Below are 24553 nucleotides of genomic sequence, written 5' to 3'. Positions count from 1 at the left end.
CATTTATTAAGCATCTACTGTGTACCAAGCACTGTGCTAAGTGCTTGGTATACAAAAAAGGGCAAAAGAGCCCAACTCTCACATAAAACTATCAAAGTCACAAAAGAGGTAGAAAAAAGAGCAAAAACCGAAACAAAGAACCTAATTAGAGAAAGTTAATATGGTGACAGAGAGGATCAAGGCACAAACTTAGAAGAGGACAACAGTGTCAAAACATCTACATGCAAAGCATCAAAGAAAAATGTAAATTGGTCTCAGGCCCCAAAAGAACTCCTGAAAAGAGCATAAAAAAGATTTTTAAAAGTACACAAGAGAAGTAGAAGAAAAATTGGGAAAAGAAATGATAGTAATACAAGAGGATCATGAAAAAAAGTCAATAGCTTGGTAAAAGAAACAAAAAATGGAAAAGATATACAAAAATTCACCAAGAAAATAACTCCTTAAAAAACAGAATTGGCCAAATAGGAAAGGAAATACAAAAGCTCACAAAAAATACAAAATAAAATAACTGCTTAAAAATTAGAAGTGAAAGCTAATGACTCCATGAGACATTGAGATATGATAAAATCAAAAGAAGAAAAAAAAAGAAGAAAATGTGAAATTTCTCATTGGAAAAACAACTGACCTGGAAAATAGATTGAAGAGAGAAAATTTAAGAATTATCAGACTACCTAAAATCCATGATCAAAAAAAGAGCCTGGATATCACATTTCAAGAAATTATCAAGGAAAACTGCCCTGATAGCCTAGATTCAGAGGGCAAAATAGAAATTGAAAGAATCTACCAATCACCACCTGAAAGAGATCCCAAAATGAAAACTCCTAGGAATATCATAGTCAAATTCCAGAGCTTCCAGGTCAAGGAGAAAATACTACAAGCAGCCAAAAAAAGTAAACAATTCAAATATCATGGAGCCACAGTCAGGATTACTCAGGATTTAGCATATTCTACATTAAAGAACCAGTGGCCTTGGAATATGATATTTTGGAAGTTAGGATTAACAACCAAGAATCACCCATGCAGCAAAACTGAGTATAATCCTTTAGGGGGAAAAATTGATATCTTAATGAAATAGAGGATATTGAGGCATTCCTAATTAAAAGACCAGAGCTGAATAAACAATTTGATCTTCAAATACAAGACCAATGAAAACATAAAAATGTAAAAAATAAGAAAGAGAAAATATAAGAGATTCATTAAGATTAAACATATTCCTACATGGCAAGATGATATTTATAACTCTTAAGAACACTATCAGGTTTGGTCTAGTCAGGACAATTAGAAGGAATATACATGGACAGAGAGTGTGGATGTGAGATGACTGTGATCAGACGATATTAAAAAAAAAAAAACCCTAACCCTTTTCAAAGGGTGAGAAAAAGGATTGCACTGAGAGGAGAAGGAAGGAAGATTGGGGTAAATTATCTTCCATAAAAGAGCTATGGAAGTGGAGGGGAAGATGGGGGGAGGGAGTGGCAAGCAAAGCTTGAATCTTACTCTTATCAGAATTGGCTCAAAGAGGGAATAACAAACAAACTCAGGATGATACAGAAATCTATCTTACCCTATATGGAAGTTAAAAAGGATCGGGACAAGAGAAGGTGGGGGGACTGATAGAAGGGAGGGAAGATTGGGAGTGGCAGTGATCAGAAGTAAAACACTTGTGCAGAGGAACAGGGTGAAAGGTAGGAGAAGGATAAATGTGGGAAAATTAGGATGGAGACAAATACACAGTTAGTTATCATAACTATAAATGTGAATGGGATGAATTCACTCATAAAACAGAAGCAGACAACAGAATGGATTAAAAACCAGAATCTTACAATACATTGTTTATAAGAAACACATTTGAAACTCATAATGGAAAATGCTATCCACATCCAGAGAAAGAACTATGGAGTTCAAATGCAGATCGAAGCATACTATTTTCTCTTTCTCTCTCTTTTTTTTTGTTTCTTCTTTCTCGTGGTTTTTCCCCTTCGGTTCTAATTCTTCTTTACAAATATGACTATTGTGGAAATATGTTTATTATGATTGTACATGTATAGTCTATATCAGATTGCACACTGTCTGGGTGGGGGAGTGCAGGGAGAAAATTTAGAACTCAAAATCTTATAGATGGGAATGTTGAAAACTAAAAATAAATAAATAGATAATTTAATGGCGGGGGGAAGAAACACACTTGAAGCAGAGAGACACACAGAGTAAAAGTAAAGGATGGAGGAGAATCCATTATGCTTCAGCTAAAGTTAAAAAAAAGCAGGGGTAGCAATCATCTCAGACAAAGCAAAAGCAAAAAGAGATCTAATTAAAAGAGATAAGGAAACTAAAACTTAAAAGAGGAAATAGAAGGAAATAGTCAATAAAACTATACTATTGAGGGAATTCAATTTTGCCCTCTCAGAACTCAATAAATCTAACCAAAAAATAAAGAATAAAGAAGTTAAGGAGATAAATAGAATTTTAGAAAAGTTAGATATGATAGATCTCTGGAAAAAATTGAACAGAATATACCTTTTTCTCAGCTGTACATGGCATCTACACAAAAACTGACCATGAATTAGGGCATAAAAACCTCACAATCAACTTCAAAAAAGCAGAAATATTAAATGCATCCTTTTCAGATAATAATGAAATATACACATTCAGTAAAGAGCTGTGGAAATAGAATAAAAATTAATTGGAAACTAAGAAATCTAATCCTAAAGAATAAACAGGTCAAAGAACAAATCATAGAAACAATCAATCATTTCATTAATGAGAATGACAATAATGAGACAACAAAGCAAAATTTATGGGATGCAGTAAAATAGCACTTAGGGGAAAAATTATATCTCTAAATGCTTATATCAATAAAACAGAGAAAGAACAGATCAATAAACTGGGCATGCAACTAAAGAATGAGAAAAAAGAACAAATTTAAAACCCCACCAAGTGGATATCATATTGGAACTCCTGAAAATCAAAGGAGAGAAAATAAAATTGAAAGAAAACCACTGAACTAATAAGTAAAACTAGAAGTTGTTTTGATGAAAAAAAAAAGGAAACAGATAAACCATTGGTTAATTTGTTTTTAAAAAAGGAAAGAAGGAAACCAAATTACCAGTATCAAAAATAAAAGGTGTGCATTCAGCACAAATGAAGAGGAAATTTTAAAAATTATTAGAAGCTATTTTGCCCAATTATATGACAATAAATCTAACAATCTAAATGAAATGGATGAATATTTACAAAAATATAAATTATCCAAATTAATAGAAGAGGAAATAGAATACTTAAATAACCCAATCTTAGAAAAAGAAATTGAACAGCTACAAATGAACTTTCTAAGAAAAATTCCCTAGAGCTAGATGGATTCACAAGCAAATTCTACCAAATATTTAAAGAACAATTAATCTCAATACCATGTAATCTATTTGGAAAAACAGGCAAAGAAGGAATCCTACCAAATTACTTTTACAACACAAATATGGTGCTGATACCTAAACCAGAAAGAACAAAAATAGAAAAAGACAACTATAAACCAATTGTCCTAATGAATATTGACACAAAATTTTTTTTATAAAGGCTAGCAAGGAGGTTACAGCAATATATCACAAGGATCGTATACTATGATCAGGTAAAATATGTGTACAAGAATATTCATAGCAGCTCTTTCTGTGGTGGCTAAGAATTGGAAATTGAGGGATGTTCATCAATTGGGGAATGATTGAACAAGTTGTGGTATGTGATTGTGACATAATACTATTGTGCTAACAGAAATAGCAAGCAGGATGATTTCAGAAAAACCTGGAAAGACTTACACAAACAGATACAAAGTAAAGTGAGTAGAACCAGGAGACTATTGTACACAGTAATAGCAATATTGTATGATGAAGTGTGAATAATTTAGCTATTCTCAATACGTATACAATGATCCAAGATAATCCCAAAGGATTCATGAGGGAAAATGCTATTGGCCTCCAGAGAAAGAACTAATGTTGTCTGAATACAGACTGAAGCATGCTATTTTCTTTCTCTTCCTTCCATCCTTCCTTCCTTTCTTTTTCTTTCTTTCTTCCTTTCTTTGAGTAATTTCAGGGCAAGGGGGAAATGCTAATAACTGGCAATCAGGAAAAGCTTCTTATAGGAAGTGATATAAGTTAAGACTTGATGAGAATAAGGTTTCCAACAGGCACAGATGAGGAAAGAGATCATTCTAGGCATTTGGGGGTAGCATATGCAAAGGCAGAGAGGTGTAAGACCAAAGGTCATAGATAACCTAGGTCAGTTTGGTTTAAATCATAAGGATGGGAAGTGATAGAAACCAGTCTAGAAAGATAGCCTCAACCAGATTGGGTGAGCCTTTAAAACCCAAACAGAAGAATTTGCATTTTATTCTAGAAGTAAATATCATTTTAGAGACTAAAGTTCTTGAGCAAGGAAATGAGATGCTCAGACTTGTACTTTAGGGGAAAAGTTTGGTAGCTGTGTGTTAAGCATTGACTTAGGTGAGAAAGATACTTGTACAGAGACAAATCACGAGGCTATTAAAACATTTCACACCACTGGTGATAAGGGTCTGAACAAGGTTGGTTGGCCATGTGAGTGAAGAAAGGAGGGCTAAAGCAAAAGCTGTTTTTGAAGGTATCAACAACATATGCAATTGATTGGGTATGGGGGGTGACTAAGGATGACTCTGGTTATGAACCTGAGTAATAAGAAAAATGATGATTTCCCCCAAGAAAATGCATGAAGTTAAAGGAGAGATGGATGAGTTTGGGGGGAATGATACAGAATTCTGTTTTTGACATAGAGAACTTGTTGTCTTTATGAAACAACCAGAAGGGTGTCAGCTTGGCTTTCAGAGGCCACTTTGAAGCCCAGAGAGCCTAGAACTAAAGACCTACTAAACTTCTACTCCACTGGCTGTAAGCTGGCATGTAAATGGCTTCTCATTTGGGTGACCATGAAGAGTTTTTGATAATTGGATTCCCAACAGGGAAACAGGGAAAGGAGAGAAGGGGGAAGGAAGGGGGGGCCCTCATCAAAAGCCTTCCTCCTTATCATGTATCAGCAAACCTACATCAAATTGGATATCTTCACAATAGTGAAGTGAATATTTAAATCTGGGATGGAGTTAGCAAGAGAGCCTCTCTCTGTCCTCATGTTCTTCCTTTCTACCTATTTTCCTTCATTTCTGTCCATGGAGCATCCTCCTGTACCCACAGCAATTCAGAACAAAAACTTAAAAAGTAAAGGCCAAGAAACAACCTACCTTCTGGCTCCTCTATGCTGCTGGCTGCAGTGGTAGGTGGAGCCACAGGAATCTCTTTGAGAAGTTCAGGTCCAGGTAAGAAGAACAAAAGGAATGAAAATAGAGAAAAAGAGCATTAACATTTTTTTTTACCTTAGGTGAAAAAAAGCAGTTATTTTCACCAAGTTGGTTTGTAGAAAACTTCTTAAATATTTTGAATCACAAAAGGAGGACAACCTTCTCTTGAGAAGATCTGGGCCAGACCAGGGGGCAGGGGAAATAGGTCACTTTGATTTATTATGGTGTGGTTAGGTCTTGCCAGAGATGCTAATAATCTGTGGTCACTATCAAGGGACCTTGCAAGGTCTGAATGAATGGATGGACAAGGGGGCAGTTCAGGTCAACTGTATTCCCATTTGTCTAGAGTCAGAGAGAGAAAACTGAATATAGTGCTTTTGTGCCAACTGTGTGCTTTGGTCACTGCCCAGCCCCCCAGCTTCATCAGGAAAATTAGCTGTGCTGTGATCATTGACTGTCATCAACCCATGTACATAAATCAGATCCTGCACATCCACTGAAACACCTAAATACTCAGGGCCAAAACTTGTTGGGCAGGAGGTTTTTCCTGAAGAGCATCTCAAAAGGCTAAGGAAATGAGGGATTTAGGATATAAAATCTGTATTATTCATGTTTCCCTTAAAACATTGTTTGGTTTATGATGACTAGGACGTGGGCACTGCTGAAGGCAGAGGTGCCCTTGCAGAGGGGAGGCTCAGCTGCTCTCCAGGAATCACTATCTGTGATTAGAGAAGTTAGAGCATTAGGTGAGCAGAAAGATATTTCCTATTTTCCAGGATTTATATCTCTGCTTCTAAAAATTCAATTTTTCAATCATTGTAATTTCTTTTTTCTCATTCAAGACGACTATCAATTCATAATGAAAATGGAGATTATTCACCATCAAATGAAGCAAAAGGCCCAGAGTTTGTTTTCTATGAAAAGGGGGCAGACAGGATGCTCTCAGCTCAGAGTCTGGCTCAATCTTATTCATCAAGATAAATCCATCTTGCTCATGGACTGAATAAGACAAAACAACGAGCCTGGATCTTGTACGGACCTGAGTATAAACCAGTCATCCTGGAGCCAGACAGACTGTGACATCAACAATGATCCTGGCAGAAAAAAAAAAAAAACTACCCTCATACTGTAGATAAATCATGGTCTTCCATAATGATACTCACTGTAATGAGATGCTGGATCTTAACTACAGGACAGTGTTTACTGAGGGTTTGGTATAAGAAACACATATTTCACACCTCATTTGTCTAAGAGCAACTGAAGAGCCGAAGCAGTAACACAAAACAACGCCCAGAGCACAGACTTCTGGGATATAGGTAATAGTTATCGCTCTCGATTTTGATACCATCACCACTAATAGTCTAATAATAACTAAAGAATAATAATGAACTTCCCATTTGTTTCTCAGAAAAAGAAGGGACTCGAGGTTGTCCCTGTATCTCAGAGTATGACACAAAAATGTGATGGCATCCTTGAGGGTTATGCTCTATTCCCAAGATCACTCACCATTGAAAGGTGGTTAGCGATGATCCATACACCGCACAATCACATCTATTTTATAGAGGCACACTGGTGCCTGGTGGTTGTGGGATGCAGGCCATGTAAAGAAAAGTCCTCAAAAAGTAACATGGCCTCATTCTTATCTCCCTCGTAAGCTACCTGTGGCCAAGAAAACATTCACAGGGAAATATGGATCCACATGGCCCCACTCATGAAACTCTTTAAAGAGATGACAAATACAAACTTAGCAATATGATTCCTGAATGGGGCTTTGGGAGGAAAACATTGTCCATACTATTCATATTGATTTCTCTCTTCTTAGTACTATGGTCCTTATACACAGAGCCCATACTACTTTTTTCCAGTTGCTTGGGCATATCATAATATTGTGGTTTTTGCAGGAAAAAGGCTAAGTCCTCTCCTTCCTGTGTCATATAAAGGAAGGAGCCCATTTTGTATAACTGATCCTGGGTTTCTCTTTGCCACTTCTCAGTGGAATCTCGCTGACTGTGTTTGGCAATTCAAATCTTTCAACAAGGTTTCCACCAGTCATACATCTGCCCCTTGTAAGAAGGAGAAGTTAGGGAGTGGGGTAAATAGAAAGAGATTTCATATTTTCCAGTGATTATATCTCTGCTTCTAAAAATTCAGCTGTTTTTCAAGCTTGGACTTTCCACAGGGGATGTAAAAGACAGGGGATAAGTTTAAAATGTTAGACAGGGGATAAGTTTAAAATGTTATGTTTCAGACTTTTCTGAGGAATCTGAGAGCTCCTGGTCCCTTTTAGAAATGAAACCATTAAAATGTTTTCATAACCCAAGATGGCTACACGGATTTTCTTCCAACTTTACAAAAATGTTCCCTTTAGGGTTTTTTAGACTTCGACTGAAAAGAAGAATTTTTGCATGTTATAAGCATCTGACAATTGGTGGGTTAAAAAAGAAACCATTTAACAAGCTTAAACATACATGAAGAAATAGTGAGCTGAAGGAACTTTCTTGAGCTATTATTTATTATTACTTTATCCCTGGAAAAAAAAAACTCTCATTGAAAAGTATCATAATTTAGAAATAAATATCGTTAGAATAACAACACAACTCATAAACATACAGAGCCAGATAGATGTCTAGGTGGCAAGGTGCGGGGGGGAAATCTAATTTAGATACCTCTTCCTTTCACTCTCAAGACTTCTTTTATTTGGTGAAGTCCACTGTAATGTGTTTGAGAATTTCTCTATGACTAGATGAAAACCTGTGCCCAGGTTGTGGGCTTGTGCGACAATAGAAAGCAACTTCTCTCCACTATGAGACAGCCTGTCATGGTGCTGCACTGGTAAGAGACCAGAACAGGCGGGCTGAATTGGGCTTCTAATTCCTACAAAGGATATAGAAGGAATCTAGGCATCTAGGTCATGGCACCTGGATTCTACTTTTTTGGTCAGGATTAGCTGACTAGCTGTCCTTCACTCAGCCTTTAAGGTCACTGGGCCTAGGCAGAGGGCCATAAAAAGAATCAAGTTGAGTCTTCCAACTTTCGGCTTCCCATTTGCCTTAACATGTTTCTTCACATCTGAGTGTCTTTATATCTGCCACTTGCTCAAAATCATATAGGCTGGGAAATAAATATGTGTCACATGGTAGAACTTTATTCAAAGATAGGAACACAAAGTAAGTAGTTAGGAGGCAGTGAGGTGCAGTGGAAAGAATGCTGGACCTCAAATGGAAGACTTGGTTTTCAGCCCTGGCTCTAACGCTTAATAACCTAATGACCATGGGCAAATGGATCAGCCTCTCTAAGCTTCAATATCCTCACCTGCAAAATGAAGCCAGAAACATGTGCACTATTTGCATCACAGGGGTCTTGTGAGGAAAATGGTTTGTAAACCCTAAAGTGCTACAGAAATGAGAATTACCGTGAGCCTAAAGGTGGTGTGGGACAAGATCTTGGCTATTTCTCTTATTTTCTAAGAGAGAATATAAAATTCAAAATCTAACACAGCATAATACATCTACACAAAGATAAAAACACCATCACCCATTCCATTATAGTAACGGATAGCGTTAGTTTAAGTCTCACACTTGCTAGAGCTCAAATGCTGCTGGTCTCCTCACAGCTACAGGTATATGCAAGATCCAAGAGTTACCCAGCCACTTGTCCATCCACCACAAAGCCTGGGCTGCTTGGGAAGGAACCCTAAAATCTGGTTAGGGGTTGGGAGCTGGTAGGAAACAACCACCATTTGCCATACATCTGTTCTGTGTATTCAGAACAAATAAATATAGACCATGCCAACGTCTGCTAAAGAGGTCTGCTCAGGGATAATTGAACAAATTATAGTTACTTCATCATTTGATTCATTGGGTCTTAGGTTGCACTCACATAACCTTGCCCTTGTGGCAAATAAATATGCCTAATATGCTGGTTCCTACATTAGAGTATACGGAATTACATGCGTTCTAGTCTAATTAGACATGCAGCAGTATAACTGAGGTTAAAAAAAAAATAACTTGTGATTGGGCATGCACACATCAGTGTTAATAGCTGCTAAATCCATTAGGAAGTCAGACAAGCCTTACAAGGATATTTACAAGTAAATTCTACTACTGCTACAGACTTCAAAAAAGACAGTTCCACATACTTATGCAGGGGGCAATGGGAGATCGGCTTTGCTGGTAACCTTTGGCACATCGATTGCACGTGATGCCAGTCACGCCATCTTTGCAGGGACATTGACCTGTGGTTTGATTACAGGTCTTGCCAGCCGCACCCACGGGGTGGCAATCACACGCTGTGGGGGGAAAAACACATGACAGTGTCAGAGAAAAAGGAAAAGTGAGAGACAACATCAAATGAGGACAATCCTAGCAAATATATCTTTCCCGTAGAAAAGAAAGAACCAAGCAATCCCTCTTCCCACCCATCTAAGGGGCAAGTAGGGAAGGGCCATGCTTATTATCCTGTAAGGATCCTGGTGTGTTATGCAACAAAATACCTGGATCTGGGGAATTAAAACCAAAGTACAAAAATGGGATGACATTTCCACACAGGTTGGGGGATCTTGCTGTAATCTGTAAGGGAAACCCCATAATTCAAACATTTTTATGAACAGAACCAAAATTTCCTGATAATAAGTGGAGAAGAAAGATTGTGGGAAAAAGCATTTTCTGTTACATATGAACTCCTATCTAGTGACTCTGGGATTTTCATAGTCTCTGCGTATTTCTTACCCTTTAGCCCATCCTTAATTCCCTAGAGGGTTGACATGGGTTTAGCAGATGCAATGTGACTTAAGTGGGCAGGAGGTAGGGCATCAGTTATCCATACTATCTGAAGGAGCTGGTAAGGGGAAAGACTGTGTGAGTTCCACCTAACCCTCTGGCCAGTCTGTCTGAGGTGCAGACACAGGAACAAATCATCACATCATAGGATCACAAATTTAAAGTGGAAAGAAACCTGAGAGGTCATTGAGCCCACTATCTTCATTTTATATACAGATGAGGAAACTGAGGCCCAGAGAGGTTCAGTGACTTGCCCAGAAACACACAGCCAGTAAATATCTTAGGCAGTATTCAAACCCAAGTCTTCCTTACTCCAAGTCCAAAGCTCTGTCCAGGTCTGCTCACCAACCAGGGGATATCCTCCAAGAATCTGTCATGAGCCTTCTTCTCTACTCCCTCTATATTGTCTTGCTCATTGATCTCATCAGCTTTCATAGGTTCAATTATCATTTCTAAGCAAATGATTGCCAAGATATGTATGTATATATATATACATATATATACACACACGTGTGAGAGTGTGTGTGTGTGTGTGTGTGTGTGTGTGTGTGTAATCTCCAACCCTAATATCTCTCCTGAATTTTTAGTCTCACATCTGTCATTTGGACCTCTCAAACTAGAGGTCCTGCAGGCAACTCGAACTCAACATTTCCAAAACTGAACTTATAAACTTGCCTCCCAAATCCCCTTCTCTTCTCAACTTTCCTATACCTGCCAAGAATACCATCATCTTTCCAGTCACCCCAGCTCACAACCCCAGTGTCACTCAAATTCACCACATCTATCTAATCTTGTGTCAAGTCATGTTGATTTTACCTTCACAACATCCCCTTCTTTCCACTCACTCAACCACCACTCTGGTTCAGGGCCCTTATTACCTCATTCCTGAACTATTATAATAGCCTTCTGGTTGTTCTCCTTGCCCCAAGTCTCTCCCTACTCCAATATATCCTCCAATCAGCTGCCAAAGTGATTTTTCCTAAAGTGCAGGTCTGACCATGTCACATCCCCATCCCCCACATAAATTCCAGGGGCTCCCAATTATAAAACTGGCCCAAATATACAATCTTTTGTTTGACATTTAAAGTTTTTCATAATATCCCTGGCATCTCCCAACTTCTAGATTTCTTATGCTTCACTCCCTTCCATTTACTCTATGATCTAGGTACACCAGCTTACTTACTGTTCCTCTAATATGACACTCCTCCAGACCACCACTTTTCACTTAATAACTTCTCCTACCTGGAATGCTCTCCTTCCTCATTTCTTTGCTTCTCTGGCTTCAAGACTCAACTTGTACCCCATCTTGCACAAGAGGACTTTCCTAGTCCTCCCACTGCTAAGGCTTCCCTCTATACTGTATTTTCTATTTCTATTATACATATACTATATATATATAGTTACATTATATATTCTTTTCCTATTTATATGGCGTATATCTTGTATGTACACAGTTAAATGGATATTGTCTTCCCCATTAGAATGGGATCTCCTTGTTCTATCTCCAGTGTTTAGCATAGTGCCTGGTGCATATTAAGTGCTTAATTTGTTGACTGACTATCCACTATATATACCCTCCTGTCTCCCGGGGATCGTATAAGAGCCATAATTGAAGTAGGGGTCAGGAATCATAGGATTTAGAGTCGAAAGGGGCCTTATTGGATGATCTAGTTCCACCATGTCATTTTACACATAAGGAAACTGAGACCCAGAGAGTTTATGTGATTTGCTCAAGGTGAAATAGGCACTAAGTATCGGAGATGAATTCAAGCCCAGATCCTGTGTGGCCAAGTATAGGATTCTTATTTAGGAAGACCATGGTTCGAATCCTAATACTTGGTAAGTATCTAGTCAGAAAGTCACCTAACTTTTTTCTGCCTCACCTTCCTTATCTATAAAATTGTGAAACAGAGAGGAACTAAGGAAATGGCATAGGAAAAGTCTCTGCAAACCTCAATGAATTTAAGTCCTGGTTATCAATATTGCACCATACTCAATTTCTGAAAGAACAGTCACAAAACTAGAAAATTATCATGTCAAAGCTGTTGGAAACGTTAGAGATCACCTAGCCCAACCCCTTCATTTTAAAGGTGGAGGAAACTGATGTGTAAAGAGGAAAGGCAACCTGCTGAAGGTCACCTGGAGAATTCTAGCAGAGCTAATGTGACATCATCCAGTTTTGTTCAGTGCATAATCTGGGAAATGGGATGGAGACGAGGGGCTATGATATATCAAAATAGGTTCTATTCCTAAAGTTAGAGGATGTGGGTTTAAATGCCACCTATGCCACTACATGTGTTACCTTGGACAAGTCACTTAACCCCTTAAGGCCTCAGTTTTCCCAATGGCAAAATTAGAAGACTACTACAATTGGACTACTGAAGTCTCTTCCAGCTCTAAACCATGCTTCTAATACTCCTTCTTGCACCTGGATAAATCCAACTATTTACAGCTCCAACACTTAGCTTTCTGACAGTCCTAACCCCAAAATCTAGAACCACAAACAGATCCTATAAAGGGCAATTTCTCCCAGAAACATCACTGCCTGATGCTTGCCGGTTTCCAAATAGATGTCTAAAAAACACTGGACAAAGACATGTCTACCTGAAGGCACTGGCCTTTAAAATTCCTGACTGTTTCTCTTCCTTAGTTCCGGATTAAAAGTAAGGAAATGCTTTACCCAGCAACACTGGGAGTTCTTAAGGCTTGCTAACTTTCTGAAGGAATGATATTGGAACATGGCATTCTACCAGTCCTGTTAATTTCTGAGCCTTCCTGGGCACCTGGTGTCTGGAATGAATGGGAATAGAAAAACTGAGACGGTGGGGACAGACTGGGATGAGAATCTGACCTGAAATACCACCCAAGTCCCTATAGTGTGGTGAAGAATAGAGAGGTGTAGGCACCAAAAGATAAGGGACTCACGTGGAAATATTTCTTTTTCTCTCTGTTTAAAATTTTGTTATATTCTATCTCAATATATTTTTTAAAATTATGTTCTAGCAAGGATTATGATTTTAATAACTAAAGATTTAGAAGAACCTATGTCGGAACAGGCTGTAAAAACTACAGCTCTTAATAAAGAACCAACTCTGTAGATAAACCAACCAATGATCAACCAATACACATTTATTAAGTACCTATTATATGCCGGGCACTGGGCTAAGTGCTCATCAAATTACTGTTCACATGGGAGGAATAGTGATAGTAAGGAAGCTTTGAACCTTCCTTCTCACTGGAAAAGGGCTATCATAAGGTTTTCATGCAAACCATAATATTTGACTTCTGTGATTTTCTTTCTTTGCTTTGCTTTGCTATAAGAGATAGGAAGCAGGGCAATTGGCAATTAAAGCCCTCCTCTCCCCACCCGCCCCACACCTACACATAAATCAGAAGCAAAAGAAGAGTCACCATCAAGGGCTTTGGAGATCAAGTTGCCTTGAAGCTCCAAAACCAGAGGGCTTTTGACTTCAAGAAAGAGTTTTGATTTAAAACTGTGTCTTCCATTCAAGCTTGAGATCTAAAGCAGATTAGATTTAACTGTGTTAAAGAATAATTATGGGTTAGTTGGTAAACCACCAAGGTGCTTATATTTCTTTAAATCTTATTCTTATGGTATTAACGTTTTCAAATGTGGTTAGCTATTCATTTTCATGTGCAACTATTAATAAGGTGCTCCATTTTTGAAAAAGGCTTAACTGAACTAAAAAGTGAAGTTACCATCTTATCAGTTAAACACACTTACAGAAAGCCTAACAACGTAATTCATAAAACACCAGGCACCTCCATATACCTGATGGCAGCCACCTGAATTTAAGGAATGAAGTTTAAGGAGAAAGTGACTTGAGTACCAGTCTTTCAAATTCAGATCTATAAAATATTAGCAAATATCATTTTAAAAATTTTCCAATTAATAAGGTAAATGTGGAGGGCAATCTTTCTGAATTTTTTGTTTGACAGATAAGAAACTACACTTGGTCTCTGTCAGGTAATTCTTATAAACTGTCATTTATTTCTATTCCAAATTGCGGGAGATAAAGAAGGAATATTAAAAATATAACTAGGGACTGAGACATTAACTAGATCAACACTTTCCTTCCAAATCTGTGGAGGGCAGGTGGCTGGGAAGATTGAAAGACAAGACAAGGAGTAAGAAATGATGGGAAAGAAAAAAGAAATGGGAGGAAAGGAGGCTCAAGCAAAACTGAACTCCAAATAGTAAGGATATCTCCAACAATGATAGGACTTTCTCAGTTTTTTCTAAATAAGGGGATCTTAACCTGGGATCCATGTATTTACTTTTTAAACATATTTTTATCATTTATTTCAAAATAAATGGTTCCCTTTGTAATCCTATTTGTGTTATTTTAGGCACTTAAAAACTCTATCATGAAAAAGAGTTTCACCAGACTGCCAAAAGGACCCATGACACAAAAAAAGTTAAGAATCCTTTTTCCAGAGATATGTGGATGTGACTGCTAGGGAATGCAAATATTTCCCATTCTCTTGTCTCTTGCCTACTGGCCTACTCAGGTGCTGGCTGACAGAGAGGGAGCCCTAGACATGGAGGTTTGTGTCTAAGTAAGGAGTTTCTGAGAGTGCCTTCCCTGAAGAGTAGTTGTCCAGTGAATATTTGCTGAATTGAACTGGGAGGTGACAGTACCTGTTTCATATTTTACTGGCTCTAAACTATGAGTAGAAATCTCCCCCAGCTATACCCAAGTGAAGGTTTCTCCTTCACTTAGATATGGGTGTTGCCTGTTAAAGAGCTGTCTCAGTTCTGCTGGGGATTATATCCAAAACATACAAAACAGGCAACACAGAAAAGGCAGAACTATCCTTTGATCCCCTACTAAGGAGAATGAGTTCTGAGAACAGAAAAGATAGAACAAAAATAGATCACAGTAAGTTGACACCCAAGGTAAACAGGAAGATTGGATAGTAATGGAGTGGCCCTTGATGCATTTAAGGCACTAGGTCCAAATGTTCTGAAAGAACTGGCAAATGTGATTGTTGAGCCACTGTCAATAATCTTTAAAAGATCACGGAGAATGGAAAAAAGACCTCATGATTGGAGAAGGGCAAATGGCATCCCCAATATAAAAAAAAGGAACAGAATGGAGCCTGAAAACTGTAGACCAATGAGTTTAATTTCTGTCAAGATCTAAGAATGTGTTGTTAAAGAGTAATCCCTTTAATGAATGAATCTCTGAAAAGGAATCAGGCATCACCAAGAATCAGAGTTCATGACAAACTTGTCCAATTTCCTTTTCTGACAGGGTTTCTAGGCAGGTAGGCAGAGGGAACACTGCAGTTATGGTTTACCTAAATATTAGTAACACATCTGGCAAAGTCTTTCATACTATTAACCTGGATAAGATCTTGTGGGCTGGAAGATAGTATGTTACCTAATATGGAACTGTCTAACTGGCCAGATGCAAGGAGGAATCACTGATAGTTTTATATTAACTGAGATTTGGTCCTACTGGGCAAAACTAAGAAAATTCTTTGCCACCACAAACAGAACTGCTAAAAAAATTTTTGTACAAGTCTCTTTTTCCTATTTCTTTGATATCTTTGGGATACAGATCAAAGGGTATATATGCACAATGTTACAGCCCTTTGGGCAGAGTTCCAAATTGCTCTCCAGAACGACTGCACCAGTTCACAATCAATCAATAGACACAAGTGTCCCTGCTTTTTCACATCCCCTTCAACGTTTGTTATTTTCCTTTTCTGTCATGTTAGCCAATATGATAGGTGTGAAGTGGTACCTCAGAGTTGTTTTAATTGGCATTTCTTTAATCAATAGTGATTTAGAACATTTTTTCATATAATAGCTTTAATTTCTTTGAAAGAAAACTGCCCATTCATATTCCTTAACCATTTATCAGTTGGAGGAGGACTCCTATTTTAATAAATTTGACTCAGTTTGCTATATATTTGAGAAAAGAGGCCATTATCAAAGTAATTTGCTGTACAAATTCCTTCCCAATTTCCTCCTTTCCTTTTAATTTTGATTGCATTGGTCTGTTTGTGGAAAACCCTTCTTACTTTCACATAATCAAAATTATCCATTATTTGCTTCCTATGATCATCTGCCTCTACATTTTCAAGTTATTTTTCTACATGCCAGGATATTGGCAAAAGAAAAGGAATGAGTGGTCTGTTGACAACTACCTTCTTTTTTACCACCTTCTGCCAAAATATTCCTATAATTTATTTCTCTAGGAAGAGCATCAACCTCAGTCAAGCAGCATTTGAATACATAGGTGTATATTTGAGGAATGTTTAAGCCATTCCCTATTCTGGAAGACTGTGACATACTTTCACTTATCGATTTCAAAGAATGTTAGAGTTAGAAGGGGCCCTATCAACTATCTGGTGGTGCTACCAGATACATTTTACAAAAGAGGTAAGCGAAGGGAGCTGGCTTGTCCACTAAGAATGACTTTGTGAGGCTTTGAACCTCTAGGAAAACTGGTCTGATTACTACCCCTCACCATTTCAGTCTTTAAATAAAGTCCTTTCTCTTGCCTCAAAAATCACAGATTATTCTGTTTTTAACACTCTGATAAACTTATCACGTATGATTTTGCATTAGTCATTTATGTGTATTCATGTGTATCTATAAATCTATATCTACATATCATATCCTTCTGTTAGGCCAGGGGTTCTTACCCTGAGGTATGTAAACTTGTTTTAAAAAATACTTTGATGATTATATTTCTGTATAATTTTTTCCTTTTTAATCCCAGGTATTTTATTTTATACATTTAAAAGCATTATTCTACCAAATATTATACTGTCAAAGGGATTAATCTGCTCCCCATTTCTTATAGCACAATAAATTCCTAGAATTATTGTTAGTCAATTAACATGGTATAAAACCTTCTTCTTCCTGGAAGTGTAAGAAGTATGCCCATTCCACTGCTGGACATATATCTTTCTGGTGTGTCTATATGACTGGACCGGTGCCATCCATGACAATAAATCTGTGCTCTCTGAATAGATTTTAACTGCAGAAATTATAGTAAAAATGTTTGTTTGAACATTTGAATCAGATTGCTTGTAAAGTAATAACATCCTGAATTTGGATAAACTTTTTCACCGTTCAAAGGTCTTTCACTTATACTCTTCCATGATTTAGGCTGAGTCAAATATTATCACATCCATTTTATAGGTGGTAAAACCAAGAGATGTGGAATAACTTGTCCAAGGTTGCACATCTAGTTAATGGAAAAGTCAGGATTCGAAAGCAGGTCTCTTAACTCCTATACCCATGGGCTTCCTCTTCACCAGTCTGACAATTTTAAAAATTCTCTCTGTGTGGGCTAAATGTACTGTTAGTAAATCTGGTAAATTTAGGAGCACAGTAGGTCTGAACAGTGCACCGAACCTAAAGACGGGCACACTGTCTTATGCAGTGCTCACACTCAGCTATTAAATTCCATTGGTTAGTGGGAACTCAATAAGGTCAGCCTTCACATCCTGACACCGCCTGCCTTCTTTGCCAATGTATGCTTTTGGTCAGAGGGGGATGAGGGTGTCAGGCCAGCTCAGCCCCAAACCATCCTGGTCCCTGTGGTGCTGCTGCCTCTGCTGCTTAAATCAACAACCACAAAAGCTGCTCTTAATGAGAGTAAAGACCAGACCCTCAAAGGACTTCCCATTTCAAGTGAGCAGTTGACAGGGCCCGGATCTCAAAAAAAGGCCAAAAAGATGAACAGGCTACTTACCGTGGGGAACCCTATGCCTCAGAAAAGGGAACAAGGGGGAAAGGACGAGAACCATACATACTAAATGCCTCTGGGAAGGAAAAAGATGATTCACTCAGAAGCTGTGAGAGCTTTAGTACTCTCTGTAAAATCCTTCCCCTCCCACCCATTAACCCAAGCACAGTGTAGCCTGGGCTGAGTTGCACGGAATGTGGATGAGGGTAAGAGAAATCCTCTCTTGGGCCCACAGAAAGTGGTCATATGAAGATGGTAGTCCTTCTCCTAACCCAAACTTTTTGAAGAGACTGGTCCCAATCAGAACTATTTCTAGCAGAGCAAACATGCTCAGTGCCTTTTTCTCCCCTTTGGAAGTTGACTTTTTTTTTCAAGAGAAATTGAATCCTTTCCATAACACACTGAATCCTTTCCACAGCACGTCACTACCATTTGCAACAACCAGGTAACATCTGGCCATGGAAAACAATCTGAGGCTTTTAAAAAAAAAACCACAACATCATAAAAAGAACAGGAAAAAAGAGAAAGAGAGATAGAAAGGAAGAAGGATAGGAAGGAAAGAAAGAAAAAAGATGAGAACAGAAGTCCAAAGGTCCCTGAGAACCAAGTATGAGTGGGTTTCTCATCAGTTCAGCTGACTGGAACAGTTCCAAACAGTGGCTAAGCTTCCTTACTCCAGAATATTCCTGCTTAGGGTTGGCAGGGACGGCACGGCTCTAGAAGCCTTGGGGGACCAAGACAAATATATGAGAGATGAGAGAAATTCCCATCTGGAGTCTGCTCCTTCAAAAGAGGCCAAGGCATTCATAGAGTTTGATCTCACTCACTGAACTGTTTAGGAAGGCAGTGGAAGGAAGCAGTGACTGGCACAAGAAGATGTATATCTAATGCTGGCTTTACCACTACCTCACTGTGGTGCTTGGGCAAGGCAATTACCCCACTCTGAGCCTGCTTTCTCTACCTGTAAAATAATGGTGTTGAATAAGAAAGCTCTCTCAGATTGGTTTCACCTATAATAATTTATTATCCCATTTCTATACATGCTGTTTTGGACATATAGTAATTATTAAGGTGGCTGCCTGCCTCGTGTCTATCTTCACTACTGTGGATTATTTTAGTGTCCAGGCTAAGAGGGGAAGAAATATCAGCACTACCTAGTAGTTATAGCACCATGCCCATGTGGGTGTTTCACAAATAAATTTTACTGGAAATTATGACTTTGGATTTTACTGTATGGGACCCAAAATGAAGAGTTAAATAACTACTTTTCGATGGACTGTTTTACTGTTCCAGCGCCGCTCCCCACCCTCACCTCAGTGTATGTCAGGATTTATCTTTCAGCAATTTTTCTCATCAGTTATGAAACCCTTCCCATTGAAGGCCTATGGACAAGGACAACTCCAAGCTTCTTGAGGGCAGAAGATGCTATAGGGATCACCTTCCTCTCTCTTTTTGTCTTTTATGAGTCAAGACCCTGGACAATGAGGACATCAGGTTCCTCCCAAATAACCTGACATGCAATCATGGCCAGTTACTGTGCATCCCTGGACAAGTCACTTGATCTCTCTTGGCCTCCGTGTCTTTATCTATAAAGTGAACGTGTTGGACTGTTTAACTTTGTATGACTTCTTGCATTATGGTGTTAAGGTTTTTCGTTTTGTCATGTTTTTTTCTGGGGAGCCGATGTAGCAGGTGTGTCCACTCATGACTTAGGAGAACTCCCTCCTCCTTTTATCTCCTGGGGAAAGACTGAAAATTCCCAGCAACAAGGCAGCTTTTTGACAAACTTGGAACTTACTTTGTTCTAATATCAATTCAAGTCCACAACTAAATCACATACCTGTGCTATGCCCTTGGGCTTGACTTAAAAGTGAGACAGAGACTCAAGGGCACAGAAATGGAACATGAAGAGGTAAAAGAAAGGGGATGCACAAAGACACATACAAGGTTCTCTGAAGATTAACCTGCACAACCAGGTTTCAGGGATGGCAACACTGAAGTGACAGAGGAGTTTCTAGACCAAGTAGAAGAGTTTCTGTACCAAACCAAGGACTCAGCTCACCCCAGGAATTGCAAGAGCTGGGACTCAGGGACAGTGAAGCATAAAACCATGATGAAGAAGAAGAAATCTGGTATTTGGCCTCCATTAGTACTATGAGGGATGTGCAGCATAGGGGGAGAGGAATCACTTTTCTAGCAACCCTAAGTTCTTTCCCTGATGTAGGGACTCTCAGTCCTATAGTGGCACCATACAACTGGAGCAAATACAAAGGCCCCAAGCAAACGGCGGGGAGAGGGGACTTACCGCATGGATGGTACCTGACTTCTAGCAATGCTCGAAGCCTTCATGCACAGCACTGCTAAAGACAGCACTGTCAGTCTTACGGACCACATAGGTTCCCTGGGGGAGACAAACATCCACTGAAGAGAAAGGGGAATTGACCTGCCTGTTTACAGGCTCAGGTAGGAATCCCTTTGAATTCCTATTCAGATGAAATGAAATAACTACCATTATATAGCATCTGACCCTCATGATGACCCTATGAGGTAGGGGCTATCATTACCCTTACTGTACAGATGAGGAAACTGAGGCTAAGAGAGTTTAAGTGACTTACCTAGGGTCACACAGCTAATAACTGAGACACAGTCTGAACTCAGGTCTTCCTGACTCTAAGTCCAGGCTTCTTGTCACTGTACCACAAATATCACTATACCACCAATCTACCACTATGCCAAATTAATAGTGCATTTATATGGTGCTTTAAGGTTTGCAAAGTGTTTAACAAATATCGTATTTTATCTTCACAATGACTCTGAGCAATAGGTGTTATAATCTTCAGATGAGGAAACTGAGGCAGACAAACATGAAGTTTATCGTCCAAGGTCATAAAGCTAATAAGTGACTGGAGCAGGATTTGAATTCATGTGTTCCTGACTCCAGATCCAGGGCTCTGCGCACTTTGCCAAACAGCTGCCCCTTCTTAAATGTTTTGTTAGCTTTAGGGTTTATACGGAAGATAAGGGTCTTAGCCAAATTCTGATGTAGCCAAGGGAAACTCAGGGTACGAGTCAGAGCAATGCTTGGAGATGAGCTCTCAATCTGCAACCTCCAATCCCAAACTAGAGAGCTTTACTGATACCGACTTGACTCAATGTTGGAGGTTTCTCACTAAGTAACTCTGGCTCTCCGGATCTCAGTTTCCTCGTCTGTAAGATGAAAGAAGCTGAACTAAAATAAGGCAGTGAGGTGAAGTGGAAAGAATGTGGGCTTTAGAGTAAGACAGCCTTGGTTCAGATCCCCGCTGCGCCACTTACTACCTGCGTGATCTTTGGCCAAGTCGCTGCCCATTGCCCTTGCGGAGCCTTAAATTCACAATTTTTGGTCTCTGAGCACTAACCTCCTTTGGGAAGCAGTGTGGTGGGTGAAAACATTAGAACCGAAGGCAAACGACAGAAATTTAAACCTTGGCTCTGACACTTGCTGTCTGTGACTCAGCAGGTCGCCTCACTTCTATGGTCAGCCGAGATGTTTCTTCCAGCTCAAAATCTATGGTTTTCCCAACTTCAAATCCTCTGAAACCTATGAAGCCCAATTTCCTGAGATTCCCAGGCTCAGTCAAGGTCTTCATTATTTCCGGCTCTCTGCGAACAAGAGCTTACGTTTCTATGGCATTTTAAGGTTTGAAAAGTGAGTTCCTTTTCATTTCATGAGGTAGAGAATAAAAAATACTGTTATCCCACTTTGCAGATGAAGAAACTGGCTCAGAGAAAGGAGGTAAGTAGGCCATGGTGAAAGTAATTAAATGTCAGTGCCAGGACTTGACTTCATGTCTTCTGAGTCTAAGACCATTCCTCTTTTCATGATGCCTTCTGTTTGAAGGTAGGTTGGTGAGGAAAAAGGATGGTCAAGAGAATTTTCAAACTTTGGGGGCAGTAGAGTTGGGTGAGGAAGTTCTAAGTTAGAGAAGAAACCCAGGAGACAGACAACTCAGTTGTTTCATAATGTCTTCTTTAGAATATGGAGGTCAAGGAGCTGCCCTGACTTCTGAAGCTTGCTCTCTCATTTGAGGAGAGGAGTGGTCACATCCACACTCACGTGCAGGCAATCAAATCTTTCCATTGCCTCCTACTTCAGATGTACTTCATACTCTGCTGTGTCTTCCTACCACGCACTGAATAGGAAGAGCTCTGGGGTTTCTCAGGTGAGAATGAGGAGAATCTTCTGTAAGGCTGAGTCCATAACCTGCTTTGATTTTACTACCTCTTGGATTCTATGAGAATGGTACATTAGGTTTCTTCTTTAGGGGCACTCTGATATCCTCTCATTGGTCAGGGACGATGTAGGGGAAATTCTTGCATCAGGCAGAAGTCTGGACAAGATAATTTCTGGAATCCCTTTCAATTTTAATAGCCTCTAATTCTAAGAGAGTTCCTTTGGGAATTTTTTGAGGTCCATAGTTAAAATAAAGGGATAAATCTAAAGAACTGAATATAAAGCATAGAGGACTCTATGCCAAAACAATCTCTTTCCTAATGATTGGCCTTGAAGTATAAAGTTCAACTAGGGAGCTTGGAAAGAATCCCAAAATCTCAGAGTTAAAAGGAACTTTTTTGAAGAATAGAATAGAACTTCAAAGTTGGAAGGGATCTCAGTGGTCATCCAAGAATCTCATGCCCAAGTCCAATCTATACCTGACCAACAAGTGGTCATGCAGCCTTTCCTTGAAAATCTTTCGTGACGGGAAACCTGAGGAGGCAGCCCATTCTACGTCTGGACAGTTCTAATTGTTGGGAAGTCTCTCCATATATTAAGCTGCAAGTTGCCTTTCTGTGACTTCCATCTGTGAGTCCTAATTCTGTCTTCTTGGGCCAAGCAGAACAAAGCTAATCCTTCTTCCATATGATAGACTTTCAAAAACTTGAAGACTACTAGCATATTACCTCTTTCCCTTGCCCCTATCTTTTCTCCAGGACAAACCACTGCTCTTAGTTCAACCAATCCTCACATGGCTTGAACTCAAGTTCCTTCTCTGTCTAGATCTCTCTCCTATTCAGCTTATCAATGTTCCTCTTAAATGTGGTACCTAGAATTGAAGACAATACTCTAAATGGGTTCTGACCATGATCAGGTTCAGAGGGACTTTTGTATTCCTAGTCCTGGGCACCATGCCTCTCCAAATGCAGCCTAAGACCTCACACAGCTTTTGGGCTGCCGTCTCACATACAATTCTTAGATCTTTTTCACTGCAGACAAAAGATCAGTCTTACAAGTACAGAACTTTGCAATTAGCCCTATTAAATGTCATTCTATCTTTCTGAATTTTGATTCTGTCTTCCAGTGTGTTAAATATCCCTCCAAACTCTGTGTCATCTGAAAATTTGTCAAGCATGTCATCTATAGCTCGACTCAGAGTTAATCTAAATAGCAAATGTTTCTGTTCTGGCCAGGAATTCTGAGGGTCTTCTCCTCCCAGAGTGATTCTTTTGTGAAGTCAAACTAGGCTATCTCTTGCCTCAATCCCTATCTACCCTTTAATTACTGAATGGGTACTGCCTCAAACTGAGACCTGGGAAAGACCTTGTTTTAAAAAGGCCAAAGTCTCCCACTGCATCTGGAGCCATTGCTAGTCATCCTGACCTCTGTCTTGCCACTGGACTCTGATGATTCTGGAGGAAAGAGTGAGGGTGATGACTTTACACAGCTCTGCCTCACTTCAATCCATTCAATCACTTGCAAGTCAAGATGTTGCCTTCCTGGTGTCATTTGTCCGTTTTGAGAATGAAGGACAAATGACATGTATGCCTTCATCTGAAACTCTGACAAAAATGTCTACCAGAGTAGGGTTATAGAAAGATTCCTGGAGCCTTCTATATTAACAATGACCCATTTTTGAATCTTGCATCCAAATATCTCCAAATCGACCAAACCATATTCTTGTCCAGCCCACATCTCTCCATTTTTGTCAAGAAGGATAAGAGTTTAAAGCAGGGGAGGTAGAAAACGGCTCTGTCATAGGCCTTGCCTTGGGGGATCAAGTACAATACGCTGGATTTGGATTCTGAGGACCCAAGTTTGTACCTCACAAACCTCGTGACCTCAGGCAGGTGACTTTATCTCTCTAGTACTCATTTTCCTTACTTGGAATATGAGGGGGTTGGACTAGATGACTTCTGAGGCCTCTTCCAGTTCTAAATATATAATCCTATGATCCTTTCCCATCCTATCAAGGAAAAGTCATTTAATTTTGGTCCTTTGGGAGAAAATACCTAAGTGCCATCTCTGATGGATCCTGATCAAAGGTAACCTTAACACAAAGTTTCCAAGGTATAGAGAAGTAGAATAATCAAGACAGAATAATGCACTGGGGCCCAGGGACCTGACTTCAAATGCTTCCTCTGCCATTTACGACTTTGGTGACTTTGAACAAGTCATTTAACTTCTCGGGATCTGCTTCCTCAACTGTAAAAAGAAGATGATTTCTATGGCTCTTTTCCGTTCTAAATTCTGTGAGAAATAAGCCTTCCTTGAAAATTCCAGGAGTCTGAATTTTGGGGCTCTGATTAGGGGGATACCACAACACTACTGTTCTTAAGGGCAGATGGGAAGGTAAACACAACAAGTAGGGGCTTCAGGGAAATTCTGGGGATTTAAGTGGCTGGGGAAAGTAAAGTATAAATTAGTCTGTGGCTTCCTGAAAAGTGTTTTATCCAGGAATTGTACTTGTTTA

The 24553-nt window shown here is 39.2% G+C and overlaps 1 protein-coding gene across 1 annotated transcript in view; it reads right to left on the bottom strand.

Annotated features, from left to right (window-relative positions):
- Positions 1-24553, bottom strand: part of NTN1 (netrin 1) — a 379996-nt gene that overhangs the window by 120689 nt on the left and 234754 nt on the right. Inside the window, exons 4-5 of the mRNA XM_036767632.1 lie at positions 9453-9602; positions 5258-5311 (exon numbers count right to left, since the gene is read on the bottom strand). Of these exons, the coding sequence (XP_036623527.1) occupies positions 5258-5311; positions 9453-9602 (204 nt within the window). The remainder of the gene's footprint in view (positions 1-5257; positions 5312-9452; positions 9603-24553) is intronic.

Source organism: Trichosurus vulpecula, chromosome 7, assembly GCF_011100635.1.
Source record: "Trichosurus vulpecula isolate mTriVul1 chromosome 7, mTriVul1.pri, whole genome shotgun sequence".
NCBI lineage: Eukaryota > Metazoa > Chordata > Mammalia > Diprotodontia > Phalangeridae > Trichosurus > Trichosurus vulpecula.
This window is presented reverse-complemented; position numbering and strand designations above follow the sequence as displayed.